Source organism: Fistularia commersonii, chromosome 31 (assembly GCF_037954325.1).
Source record: "Fistularia commersonii isolate RoL2024-O1a breed Wild chromosome 31, RoL_Fcom_v1.0, whole genome shotgun sequence".
In the NCBI taxonomy this organism is placed as follows: Eukaryota; Metazoa; Chordata; class Actinopteri; order Syngnathiformes; family Fistulariidae; genus Fistularia; species Fistularia commersonii.
The window spans coordinates 12000423-12013572 of record NC_141314.1 but is presented as its reverse complement, the minus strand read 5'-3'; the positions used below and the strand labels follow the sequence as shown (position 1 = coordinate 12013572).

The 13150-nt window shown below is 58.6% G+C and overlaps 1 protein-coding gene across 2 annotated transcripts; it reads left to right on the top strand.

Annotated features, from left to right (window-relative positions):
* Window positions 1-2395: 2395 nt before the first annotated feature.
* tgfbi (transforming growth factor, beta-induced) lies at window positions 2396-12476 on the top strand. 2 transcript variants are annotated; one of them, XM_086178939.1, is made up of 17 exons: window positions 2396-2614; window positions 3485-3583; window positions 6951-7015; window positions 7981-8138; window positions 8386-8550; window positions 8721-8867; window positions 8944-9085; window positions 9158-9370; window positions 9647-9784; window positions 9871-10013; window positions 10095-10231; window positions 10300-10430; window positions 10772-10896; window positions 10969-11071; window positions 11142-11191; window positions 11784-11808; window positions 11877-12476. In XM_086178939.1, the coding sequence occupies exons 1-17, from the start codon at window positions 2487-2489 to the stop codon at window positions 11933-11935; spliced, it is 2028 nt and encodes a 675-aa protein (XP_086035065.1). In that variant the 5' UTR covers window positions 2396-2486; the 3' UTR covers window positions 11936-12476. The 2 variants fall into 2 exon arrangements, with proteins under 2 accessions (XP_086035065.1, XP_086035064.1); XM_086178938.1 differs by having other exon boundaries at window positions 10772-11071.
* The last annotated feature ends 674 nt before the right edge of the window (window positions 12477-13150 follow it).

The window sequence follows — 13150 nt, the reverse complement described above, 5'->3', positions numbered from 1 at the left end:
CACTTTGAAGCCAGGGCATCACCTCAACCCCACAGTGGACCATGACATGGAGGAGATAGGACGTGTGTGTGTCTGTGTGTGTGTGTGTGTGTGTGTGTGTGTGTGTGAGTGATGTGTGGTTGCCATGGGAACACCCCTGATGGCTTTGTCATGAGTCCATGCTGAGACAGGAAGGAGGACCGCTGTGTTTGCACGCTACAATGCTGTTTCCAAGCAGGTTGCCATGGCAACAGCCTATTTGTACATGTGGAAAACAAAGTTTGAAGTTAGACATGTGGAAGTGAGAGACAGAACTCACACACACACACACACACACACACACACACACACACACCAATGCATGCACATGCACGAAGACACACAAAAACACACACACACATGCACACATACACACACGTACGCACACAATCAAACACACACACATGCGCACAGACACACACACACACACACAGACACACACACAAAAGCACACGCATGCACACAAACACACACACCACTCACATACATACTCACATGCACACACACACACACACACACCCACACACATTCTGTGTATATATAACCCTAACCCCCCCCGGCAGGAGCTGCTTGGTGTTTCTCCTGGTCAGAACCAGTCAGAACCTGCTAGTTGGACTCTGTTGAGAACCTGAGAGGGTCGGGGTCCGGGGTCAGGTGCCAGGGGTCAGAGGTCAGGAACGGCCTGCAGCTCACAGGGGGCCGCCATGTCTTCGGAGGTCTGCGTTAGTAATTGGCAGACGCTTGTTAGCTGCAGGCTTTTAGCAGTTAGCTGTTAGCTCTTCGTAATCGCCCGTTACCTTCGTCTTTCCTCCGCGAACCGTTTCCGTGGCGACCTTTCCTCGAGGCAGCAAGGAACCCTCGGAGAACACCAGGAGCACGCCTCCCTACCGACAGCCTCCGTTTGGCGTCCGGCGCCGGCCTGCGATACCTCCGGAGAAGAAGAGCCAGGTCCTCAGATGAAAATCCAGCACATCTCATCCTCCAGCATCCAGGAGCGACTTGGACAGCGAGGCTAGAACCTGGTAAGATCACGGTCCGGTCAGAACCACAGCAGAACAAGGATAGGACGGGGTTCTCACACACGGGACGCCAAGAGCTCTGCAGAGGTTAGGTGAACAGCAGAACAAGGTCAGAAGAACATTGGAACAAGACTGAAACGCAGCAGAACCTGGTAGAACCGGGAAGAACCGGGAAGCACACTTGAACGTGGTGGAACCCAGAAGAACGCATTAGAACTGAGGAGCACAGTGGGACAAAGTTCAACCTGTAGCACCAGGTGTGCAGTAAAAAGGGCAGAACCCAAAAGTACCCAGTAGAACCGGGAAGGACAACATGTTAAAACACATTAGAAGAAGCTAGCAGAACCTGGTAGAACTGGGACAGCAGGAGACCCAGGACAACCTAGTGGAACCCATGGGAACCAACAGAGCCCGTAGAACCCCTAGAACCCGTAGAACCTGTAGAACCCGTGAAAACCAACAGAACCAACAGAGCCTGTAGAACCCGTAGAACCTGTAGAACCTGTAGAACCCGTAGAACGTGTAGAACGTGTAGAACTTGTGAAAACCAACAGAACCAACAGAGCCCGTAGAACCCGTGAACCTGGTGAAGCTGTAGAAGGTGGCTGCAGGCTGAAGGCCTTCCTGTCCACATTTATGCTTCTGTTTCTGTGAGAAGATAAACCTCATTCACTGCTTTAAACAAACACAGGATTCTTTCCATCTTCGTCTTTAGACTCCTCCTCCTCCTCCTCCTCCTCCTCCTCCTCCTCCTCCTCCTCCTCCTCCTCCTCTTCCTCCTCCTCTCCTTCTTCTCTTCCCCCACATCCTCTCCTATCTACCTCCTCCTCCTCTCTTCCTCCTCTCCTCTCCACCTTGTCTTCCCCCAGCTCCTCGTCATCTCCTCCTCCTGAAGCTCCAGGAGCCACCAAGCTCCTGGTCTCTTCGTCACCTCCAGCGTGGACTGAGACGTATAAAGTGACCCTTGGCGCCGTTGTTTGACCGAAGGTTGAGGAGCAGAGATGGAGGTGTGAGAGCATCTCAGGGGTCCACCGATGGCGAGGACCACGGCGCTGAGCGAATGGGTGAGAGGGCGTCGGCGCTGGACCCGGGTCCTGGTCCGGATCCCTGCTCCTCACGGGGCAGAAGCCTCTGCGGTCCCCAGAGGTTCTCCGGGTCGGAGGAGGTTCTGGGCTCTGCTTGCAGAGGTGAAGAAGAGCGGGGTGAATGCTCGGGGGCGTGGCCACGCCCCCTCCCGCTACGACCACGCCCCCCCCACCCTCTGCCTGCCCGTCAGCCGTGTTTATCGCCCCGCCCCCTCCGTGGCCCCGCCCCTCCTCCCTCTATATAAAGCGGGTCTCGCCTCCACAACCGGACCGCCGGCCGACGCGCAGCCCCGCCGCAAATAGCCGAGCAGCAGCCGAGCAGCAGCCGAGCAGCAGCCGAGCAGCAGCCGTCCGGGTCTCCAGCATGAAGGCGTCTCCGCGGGTCCCGGTCCTGGTTCTGGGTCTGGCTCTAGCCCTGGTCTCGCTGTGTGCGAGCCGCTCCCCCTACCAGGCGGTCCTGCAGCACAGCCGGATCCGAGGTCGCCAGCAAGGGTGAGTCCTGCAGAACCGGGCTGGGGGGGCGACCGGATCTGTTTCGCTTGGTGACGTCACGGGTCCGAAACGTGTTCAGAGGAACCGAGTTCGGGACACGGGTCCGGGTCCGGGCGACTGTGAGCCCGGTTCCAGACGCTGCACGGGCGAAGTTGACGTCATAACCGTGTGAACGTACGTCAGCGCCGCTCGGTGACGTCACAGCGGGTGGAACCCAAATACCGGACAGGGTTCTCCCGGACCCGGTTCCTCTGGTCAAGGCCCTCGTGGAGCCGGTTCACCCACAGCCAGTGTGAGAAGAGGGTCCAGACCAGCAAACCGAGGACTCGCATGACCTCACCGTTACTAAACACTGATACAGTGCGCACGCACACACATACACTCGTGGACACACAGACACACACACACACTCGTGGACACACACACTCGTGGACACACACACACACACACCGTATGATATAGGAAGGTCATGCGATACGGGTTCTCCCGGAAACCATTTCCGTCAGACCTCCAACATCTCAGTTGGCAGCCGAACCCGAGAAGGTCCTGACCCCGCGGGGCCACCCGGGGCGGCGCCTCGGCCCCGTCGGTTGACAGACACACTGAAAAGAAGGGTAGTGTTGATGTGAGGCCGATGTGAGGCACGGAGATGAGAGGACCTCTGGAGTCCAGACCTCAGCAGACATCTCCTTCCTGTTTCCTGCCGATCTGACGCGTCGACAACTTTCACGGGAAACAGCTGACGGCGGCGGCCGAGGCCATCGGGGCCGCGTGCGGGAAGTCCGAGGCCTGTTTTAATTGGACGGAGGCGTTGGGTTCGGGATCCGTGTGAAGGTTCCTCCTCTGACGGTTTCTTCTGCTCTCCTTCAGGCCCAACGTCTGCGCCATGCAGCAGATCAAGGGCACCAACAGGAAGTACTTCACCAACTGCAAGCAGTGGTACCACCGCAAGATCTGTGGCAAACCTACGTGAGTCACACACACACACACACACACACACACACACACCTGCCCCAGGTGGCGCTGACCCACAGAGTGTGTTTGTGAGTCTTCCAGCTGCAGGAATGTCCTGCCGGTTATGTAACCAGCGAGGAAGAGGGCGGGCTGGTACTCAGAAGGTGCTACACTAGAAGTACTGCTTCTCTGGCTGGATGCAAAACGCAGACCTTCATCATGTCTCACCCTAAACACCCCATGAAGGCTGGGGCTTGGTTGTCATGGAGACGTTACACACCACACACACACATGCACACGCAATGCGTACAGCCGACACGCGTGCAGGAGGATGATGACGTCCCTCAGTGTAAACAGTCGTGGCCGTGTCTCGTCTTCCAGGTCCTTCCGTCAGGTCCGGGTCCCCCTTTTAGATCCATGTTCTCAGACTGGGCCCTTGGTGGCCTGGAGGTCCTGGGGTGCAGTGGAGGTCCAGTGTGTGTCCTGTGGAGGCAGGAGGAGAAGGCAGTGTTTGGGGACACGGGCCTCCGGAGGAGGACGGGTTGGACCTCAGCAGGCAGGAGGCCAGAGACATTGGAGCGACCGCGAAACCAAACTGGAAGTGGGAAAAACAAAAAGAGAACCAAGACAGGAGGCGGGTCCTCTGAGATCCTTTCAGGTCCTCTGAGATCCTTTCAGTTCCTCTGAGATCCTTTCAGATCCTCTGAGATCCTTCCAGGTCGTCTGAGATCCTTCCAGGTCCTCTGAGATCCTTGCGGGTCCTCTGAGATCCTTGCGGGTCCTCTGAGATCCTTCCGGGTCCTCTGAGATCCTTTCTGATCCTCTGAGATCCTTGCGGGTCCTCTGAGATCCTTGCGGGTCCTCTGAGATCCTTCCAGGTCCTTTTAGATCCTTTCTGATCCTCTGAGATCCTTGCGGGTCCTCTGAGATCCTTCCAGGTCCTTTTAGATCCTTTCTGATCCTCTGAGATCCTTCCAGGTCCTCTGAGATCCTTCCAGGTCCTTTTAGATCCTTTCTGGTCCTCTGAGATCCTTGCGGGTCCTCTGAGATCCTTCCAGGTCCTCTGAGATCCTTTCAGGTCCTCTGAGGTGGAACCGGGTCTCAGCAGATCCGCCGATCCTTCCCGGTCTCAGTGCTCAAAGCTCAGCGTTCAGCCTAAAGGACCTCCACGCTCGGAGATGTTTCTGCTGCTGGAGCTGCAGGTCACGTGACCGGCTGTGCTTTTCTTCCGTGGTGTTTCTGCTGCTGGACCACATTCCTCGACCTGCTGGCTCCAGGATGGAGACACTTCTTCTGGTGCAGGTTTCCATTAAGGAGTCCAAACAAAGACTCCAGTCAGACCGAACACACACACACACACATACACGTGCACAGGCATACACACTCACATACTATTCATAAGAGTGGCCAAGCTGTGTGTATTTCAGTGACCTGTTATATATGAGAGGGAGAGAGTGTGTGTGTGTGTCTGTGTGTGTGTGTGTGTGTTTGAAAAGGCTCCCTGTGAAGCATCATGATAGAAGTGTGTTTTCTGAGGACACCTTGAAACTGGAGAGACGTCTGGACTTTGCTGAGTACACACCGCACACACACACACACACACACACACACACACACAAGGGGATTATACAGGAGCTTTAGTGCCGGTCCTCCATGAGGTCCTCCCAGTGTGCTGGACTCAGGTGGACCTGAAAGGACCAGGACACGGTGGTCCTTTGTGAAGGTCATCTGGTTCTGAGACCAGCCCCACTCATTCCCAGCCTCTGGTCTTCATGGTCAGATCTTTTCAAGAAAGGGTCGTCAGAACCTGACCATGACCCAGGACCCGGTTCTGACCCGGAACCAGGTCTTGACGTGGGACGGTTTCCCGACCCTGGACCAGGTGCTGTCTCGACCCACTGGTTGAATCATTGTGTTTATTTATGGGAAGAACCAATGGGAGCAAGCTTTCCATCTGGTTTGATCATCAGAGGGCGTGCGCACGCACGCACGCACACACACACACACACACACACACACACACACACACACACATACACACACACTCTCAGTAGCTCCATCTGGTTCTACTTACCTGATAGGAGGCAGCAGGAACTCCAGACGTTGACTTTATTAGCGAAGCTGCTGACGAAGGTTCCAGTCTCACATTCTGAAGCTCAAATAGGAACCAGACGTCCCCCTTCAGGTCCTGGACCTCGGGGACCTTCAGCAATGCGGGACCAGAAACCCAATCGGGCGCCGCTCATCTGGAGACGTGGAGACGAGAAGCAGACACGGGGTCATTTCTGCTGAAGCTTTTCAGGGTCTTTCCTCCTGAGGTTTCCTTCAGAAGAACCATCTGGAAATATGAGCCTGAGAAGGACCTTCAGAGGAAGGACCAGGTTGGAAAATGTTTCGAAGAGACTCCAGAAGGTTGTGTCACAGCAGGAGGCAGAACAAGAAGGAAGCTGCTCCGGTCTCCAGCGTGGAGATGCTTCCTGATTGTTCCACGAGGTGCTTCATCCTCCGGCGTTGATTCGGCCGACGATGTTCAGTCTGACCTCCTGGCCGGCGAGGACGTCTCCAGCGTGTCTTCTGGGGACAGAAGGAGGAGGATCTGCCGGCGCTGGCTGGTCCAGCAGCAGCAGCAGCAGCAGCTGGAAACCCCACTCCGTGTTTGTGCTTCCACATCAATGGAGGACTTTGTCTGGACCTCCTTCCTCTGCCAGCTTTATTTTGAGTAGCGCAGGAAGCCAGGAGGTCCCGCGGCGGCTCGGGGTCCCTGAAGACCGAAGACATCTGGAGCCGCCGCGGATTCCACTTCTCTCCGAGGAAATGAGCTTTACGAGCCCAGACGCTGAGCCGCCGCCGCGGCGGCGGAGGGGCAGACGGGAAGTGGCGAGCGGCGGCTGTATCCATGGCGACGGCACGCGGAGGCCGCGGGTCTCCGAGGGACGGGACGAAGGTACAAGCGTCCGAAGACGGCGGTCTTATCGGAGGGCACGTCGACCGAGAACGTGTCGACGGGTTGCGGACCGCGTCCGAGGTCGGAGGAGGACCTGCAGAGCTGCTCTGACGCAGGTCAGCGGGGCTTCGGAGATGGGATCTGACGGCGTCCTTCACGATGACATTCTCAGATGTTCGCGGAGCTTCACGACCTGGACCGGAGCCACGTCCTGTGACGGCGGCCCAGAAGAATGTGAGGACCGGAGTCCGGGAGGGCGAGCAGGAGCGGCCAGCGGGAACGCCGCCTGTTTGGCGCACGTCTGCTCGGGGATTTATGGCTCGGCGGCGGCGGGACCTTCTGCTCTGAGCTTCTGGGAGAGAAGGAGTGGAAGGAAAGGAGAAGAGGGACCTTCTAGCGACGTCCGGCTTAACGCTCTCGTGTCCTGTTCTTGTTCAGGGTCATCACCTACGAATGCTGTCCTGGGTATGAGAAGATTCCTGGAGAGAAGGGCTGCCCTGCAGGTACCACCTCTGACCTCCCAGATGGACAACTCACAGCTACAAACCAGCTTCATGGGAAGAACATGAAGTTCCTCACCAGGAGACCCATCTTCCCAAGCGTGGCCTACTAATGTCCGACCTCTGCTGCCAAACCGCCCACAACTTCCATCTGCTGCTGACTAACATCCAGTCTCCAAAGCACCGCGCACACACAGGCACACACACACACGCATGCACACACACACACACACACACACACACACACACACACACACACAAACACAGAAGACATCTGCTGTCTCACGTCCCTCTCCTGCAGAGTGGTCTTGAGCTGGCTGACCTCTCACCTGGAGGTCCCACCCTCTGGTGTCTCACCTGGTTTTTCAAACATCTCCTCTCCAAATCTACATGTTGTTTATCATCCCAGAACATCTCACCGTAAAAGGCCTCCTGACAAGGATGTGAGAAACACTCTCCAGTTCCAGAACCTTGGGAAGAACCCAACTTCTGAGGACTAACATTGATGACAGGGATAATTTACTGCTGTTTAATGATTGAATAAACACACACACACACACACACACACACACACACAGACACAGAAATTGTTTGTGTCTGCTGGCGCGTCAACCTTCAGTGGTTTGTCTCAGCTGCTGTGAACACCTGGTCTGCTCTTGTTCTCCTCTCGTTCTCCTCTCGTTCTCTTGCTGGTCTTCTGCTGGTCTCCTTCTGGTCTCCTGCTGGTCTCCTTCTGGTCTCCTCTCATTCTCCTGCTGGTCTCCTCTCGTTCTCCTTCTGGTCTCCTTCTGGTCTCCTGCTGGTCTCCTGCTGGTCTCCTGCTGGTCTCCTGCTGGTCTGGTTCTGGTCTCCTGCTGGTCTCCTGCTGGTCTCCATGGGCTTGTTGAACTTCACCTTTCTGTACCCGCTGCTACTCCACGGCGCCCCCCTGTGGCGGCTTCTGGCTCACAGACACCTGTGTGTTGCAGCGCTGCCTCTGGTGAACATCTACAACACGCTGGGCGTGGTCGGAGCGTCCACCACCCAGATGTATTCGGACCGGGCCCGACTGAGGGAGGAGATCGAAGGTCCGGGGAGCTTCACTTTCTTCGCCCCGAGCAACGAGGCGTGGGCGGCCCTTCCGACGGTCAGTCCTGACTTCTTCTACCTCCGTCGGCCGTGGTCCGGCCCTCAGACCTCCATCAGAGGAGGCTTCGTCACCGGCCTGAGAGATTCGCGTCTCGCCTCAAGGGTTTTCTGAATATCTAAGAAGCTCTAGCCGTCCGAGAAGGGCGCGGCGACCGGAGTCGTCTCCTGGTCTCCGGTCTCTGCGCTGTTCAGGCGGAGCGGAAGATCAAGGAGGGATTGACCAGATGTTTGATTCTGTGCTTCAGGAGCTCCTGGACGCCCTGGTGAGCAACGTGAACATCGAGCTTCTCAACGCTCTTCACTACCACATGGTGGACCGGCGGCTGACCTCCGAGGAGCTGAGGCACGGCTCGTCCTTCGCCTCCATGTACCAGGACTTCAACGTGCACATCCACCACTACAGCAACGGGGTCTGAGCTTCTTCGCACTTCCCGCCGACACGCCGACTTCCAGAAATCGTAGAAAGATCAGAGCGAACGTGACGGAGCTCCGGCTCTCCTCCTGAGCGAAGCCGCTGTCTGAGCTTCCTCGAGGCTCCTCTTTCTGCCGCGGTTCTCAAAGGTCTCGCGCTTCTTCTCAGATCGTCACGGTGAACTGCGCTCGACTGATCAAGCCTGACCAGCACGCCACCAATGGCATCGTGCACGTGGTGGACCGCGTGATCACCGCCGTCTCCAACAACGTGCACGCGCTCATCGACGTGGACGATGACCTGGAGACGCTGCGCGTGAGTCCCGCTCGCCGTGCGCGCCGACGTCTCCGCCGGAGCCTCTCCGGTGACGACGTCCCGTTGCGCTTTCCAGACCGCCATCGCCGCCGCCGGCCTGACCAACGTGCTGGAGAGCGACGGCCAGTACACGGTGTTTGCTCCCACCAACGAGGCCTTCGAGAAGATCCCTCAGGAGACCCTGAACCGCATCCTGGGCGACCCCGTGGCCCTGAAAGGTGAGGCGGGGAGCCGTCGCGACTCCGGCGGTACCGAGATGTAAGCGGCCGATGACCTCCGCCCTCCTGCAGACCTGCTGAACTACCACATCCTGAAGAACATGCAGTGCGCCGAGTCCATCGTGTCAGGGACTCCCATGGAGACCCTGCAGGGCACCATCCTGGAGGTCGGCTGCGACGGCAGCGACATCACGCTGAACGGCAGAGCCATCATCACCGAGAAGGACAAGCTGGGGACCAACGGGGTCGTTCACTACATCAACGAGCTGCTCATCCCCGACTCCGGTACGGAAACCGCTCCTGCGCAACCGGGTCCCCGATCCTGGGCCCGGACCGGGTCCCGCCGTGGGCGGAGAACCCTAGGAGAGCGTGGTCTGGTGACCCGTCTCCGAGGCGCCCGGCCCAGACCAGGCGCCGTCCCGGTCCGGGTCTGGGGTCCGGGTCTGAGGTCCGGGTCTGAGACGATCCGTCCCCCAACGGCGATCGTAACTCTTTCGCGGCGTACGGCTCGAAGGCTCCCTGAAGACATCTGACCTCCTGCGGTGCCTCCTTGTGTTGCAGCCAAAACCCTCTTTGAGCTGGCTGAGGGTTCCAGCGTTACCACGGCAACCAGGCTGTTGGTGGAAGCGGGTCTGACGCCTCACCTGAAGGGCTCCGAGGCGCTGACCCTGCTGGCGCCCCTGGACGACGCCTTCAAAGGTAACCTACTCCACGCGAGTGGCGGCTGGGAAGGGGTGACCTGTGAGTGACGGGTGGGGGGGGTGTGGCCTGTGTGTGATGGACAGGTGACGTGAGGATGACGCCCGCCATGAAGAGGGTGATGACCAACCACCTGCTGAAGCAGCAGCTGTCGTCCAGGTCGCTGTACGACGGGCAGCAGCTGGAGACGCTGGGAGGTCTCCGTCTCCGAGTCTTCGTCTACAGAAACGTAGCCGCGTCCTTCAGATCCCCGTCGGCTCGCTCGCGTTCTCCGGCTCCCCGGCTTCATCCTTGTCCCTTGTGTTCGCAGAACCTGTGCATCGAGAACGCCTGCATCGCCGCCCACGACAAGACGGGCCGCTTCGCCACCATGTTCACCGTGGACAAGGTGCTGGCCCCCCCGATGGGCACCGTGATGGACGTGCTGAAGGCCGACGACCGCTTCAGGTGATCCTCGCGGCCGCGGCGCCCGCCTAAGTTAGCGCCGAGGCGCTGAGGCTGTCCTCTCCCCGCAGCCTGCTGGTGGGCGCCGTCCAGACGGCCGGGATGACGGAGCTGCTCAACCGGCAGGGGGCGATGACGTTCTTCGCTCCCACCGACGAGGCCTTCGGCGCCCTGCCGCCGGCCGAACTCAACAGGCTGATGCGTGAGTCACGCCGGAGCTCCACTCGCTCGCTGGCAAAGGTCCTCGACCCCGGAGACGCTTCTGCAGAGAAGAGCTCCGGAGGCCGGGTTCCTCACGCTCTCTCCGCACGGACGCCCTGGTGTTTCCCCGCCGTGGGCAAACATGACCCGCGGGTCTGCGGAACGTCCTCCGCACCAGGAGACCTTCTCAGAGTGTCGCGGGAACCGTTCTCAGTTGTTCACGCCTTCCTGTTGGATTCTTGGTCGGCCGGAAGGGGATGAGGTTCCTCCTGGAGAACGGAGGAACCTCTGATGTCGTGCGGCGTCTCCCGATCCGGTGACCTTCTCCTCACGTGTTGCCAGGTAACCGTCAGGAGCTGGGCAGGGTCCTGCGGTACCACCTGGGCGAGGGGCTGCTGGTGAGCGGCGGCGTGGGGTCCCACACCCGGGTGACCACCCAGCTGGGGGACAAGCTGGAGCTGGGCATGGTCAGTCCCCCGTCCGTCCGTCCGTCCGCCGTCCGATTGGTGCTCGGCTCTGATTGGCCGTGTCTTCTTCAGAGGAACTACACCGTGTACGTGAACAGAGTCCAGGTGGTGGACGCCGACATGATGGCCACCAACGGGGTGGTCCACGCCGTCAGCAGCATCATCAAACCGCTGCGTGAGTGACCTTTGACCTTTGACCTCGGCGCGCGCGCGGCCCTTAACAAAACGCTTCTGTGTCTCCGCAGCTCCAAAGCTGGAACAAGAACAAGCCGACGGACCTTCATCCTCCGGCAGGGTGAGTTGGCTCCGCCCACTTACAACCTTCGGGTTCCGTCGGTCCACGTGGTCGCAGATGGTTTCCTTGTGAAACGCTGACAAACGGGACGTGGGCTGGAGGTCCCGGGGCGTCTGCTGATGGGATCCAGGTTCCTCCGGTGGAGGCCGGCGTCTCCCAGGTCCAGATCTCAGGTTCTGTTCTGGAGATGCTTTGAGCCGGTCGACCCTCTCCGAGCATCTTGGCTCAGCCCAAAAAAAAATCATTCGGGGAATTTCAATCATTAAAATGAGTTTGAGGATTTCAAAGTAAAGGCACACGTGTGTGTGTGTGTGTGTTTTCCTGGTTCAAATATCTCCGACTGAGGGTTAGGATCTGCTGACTAGGTGCTCCCAGGGCAGGGAGGCGCTGCACCGGGGGATTTTCAAATGGGACTTTGTGTCGCGCGGCTTCCCGGCTGAGGAGCGCCGACAGGTGAGAGGACCTCCTCCCCGGCTGGTCCTGGCAGGAGGTCTTCTCACCAGGGCTGGTGGAGCTGCAGCCGGAGTTACCGCGGATTTCAACCGTCGATAGCTTACGGCCGCTGATGTGTGACGGTGTTGTCCTCCTGCAGGTGGACGCCCGCAGCTTCAGGAACGGTGAGTCGCCTTCTCCTCCCCTGTCGGCGGCGGCGCCGGCGGGAGGCTGACGGCCGCTGTGTTTCCAGACGAGCTCTTCCAGAAGGTGGTCCGGAGCCGCTCCAGCAGGACGATGAGCCGCCAGTGAAGAACCGCACGCACGTCCACAGGAAAATCCCCGCAGGCAGCGAACGCATCGCACGTTTCCCCCCCCGAGGGCCGGTCGGTCGGATGGTCACGTGGGACACAAACACAGGGACGTCCGCCGTTTCGAGCTTCTGAGAATGTTCTGAAGAGGTTCCGACGAGGCTTTGCGAATGGCGACGGATGAAGGCGAGTTCCCCGAGGTTCTGATCCGTCAGCGGAGAAAGTTCTCCCCGATGGTCTGCGTTGGACCCGGAGCACCTGATTGGCGCTCTGGGAGACGAAGCTTGAGAGGCGCAGAGCGGTCCCACACTCAGGGAACCAGCGTGAGGTCATCTCTCCTGTGTTTGGGGGGTGAGAAGCACCCCGGGAGTTGGAGGAGGCAGCGCGTGATGCGTTCAGGGTCTGTGGGATTTTCCGTGCGCCGGCGTGTCCTTGGCCGGGCTGCAGCGCGCCTCAGGTTTGATTCCTGACGTTTTTATAAAATAAAGCCGAAAACGAGCTCTGGAATGGTGGCCGTCAAAATAAAAGCCTCTGAGTTCAAAGTTCAAAGCGTTTCGCTCCTTTCCAAGGCAAAGACGGATCTCCGGACGCATCACAACATCTGCGGGCGCTGAGGAGAGCAGTCCAGGAAGAGCGTGCAAGTTCTCCGGAAGAGGGAACGACACCCACGCCGTAAAATGAGCTGAAAGCGGAGCTTCTTCACCTCCGGGAAATCTGGTCTGGACCGGAGTCCTCACGTCATCCTTCATCCCAGCAGGAGACCCGCAGATGACGGCAGAAGGTGCCTTCGGCGTTCACTGTCGGGCCTCGGCTCGGCCTGGGCGGACGCGACCTTCTCCTCCGGTCGCCATAGGGAGGACAGAAGATGAGCAGCGTCTTCAGAGGAGAATCGCCAGTCTGTCCCACAAACCTGCTGGTCTGAAGGTTCCTCTGGGTCTGGGTCGGGTCGGGTCGGGGTTAGCTGCTGCTACTCTCCTTCTCCTCCTCCTCCTCTTACTTTGTGTTAGCTGGAAAAACACTTCCCCCTGTTTTCCGTTCTTCTTCCAGTCAGAATGAACCTTCTCCGTCACACACTCAGATCTGCCGAAGTAGAAAACATCTCCAGATGATGTTCAGGGACAAAGCATAACACAGGAAGTTGTCTCTCCGGAGGAGGGAATCATGGAGAGCTCCTGGAGACGGTCAGACCATCAGAGGACTTTCGAGGACAATCCTG

Bases quoted from the DNA above. Each gene is read 5' to 3' on its own strand.
- tgfbi (XM_086178938.1), top strand. From the start codon at position 2,487: ATGAAGGCGTCTCCGCGGGTCCCGGTCCTGGTTCTGGGTCTGGCTCTA. The intron at 9,371-9,646 runs GTACGGAAACCG...CTTGTGTTGCAG, and splicing joins GCTGCTCATCCCCGACTCCG to CCAAAACCCTCTTTGAGCTG. The intron at 11,809-11,876 runs GTGAGTCGCCTT...CTGTGTTTCCAG, and splicing joins CGCCCGCAGCTTCAGGAACG to ACGAGCTCTTCCAGAAGGTG.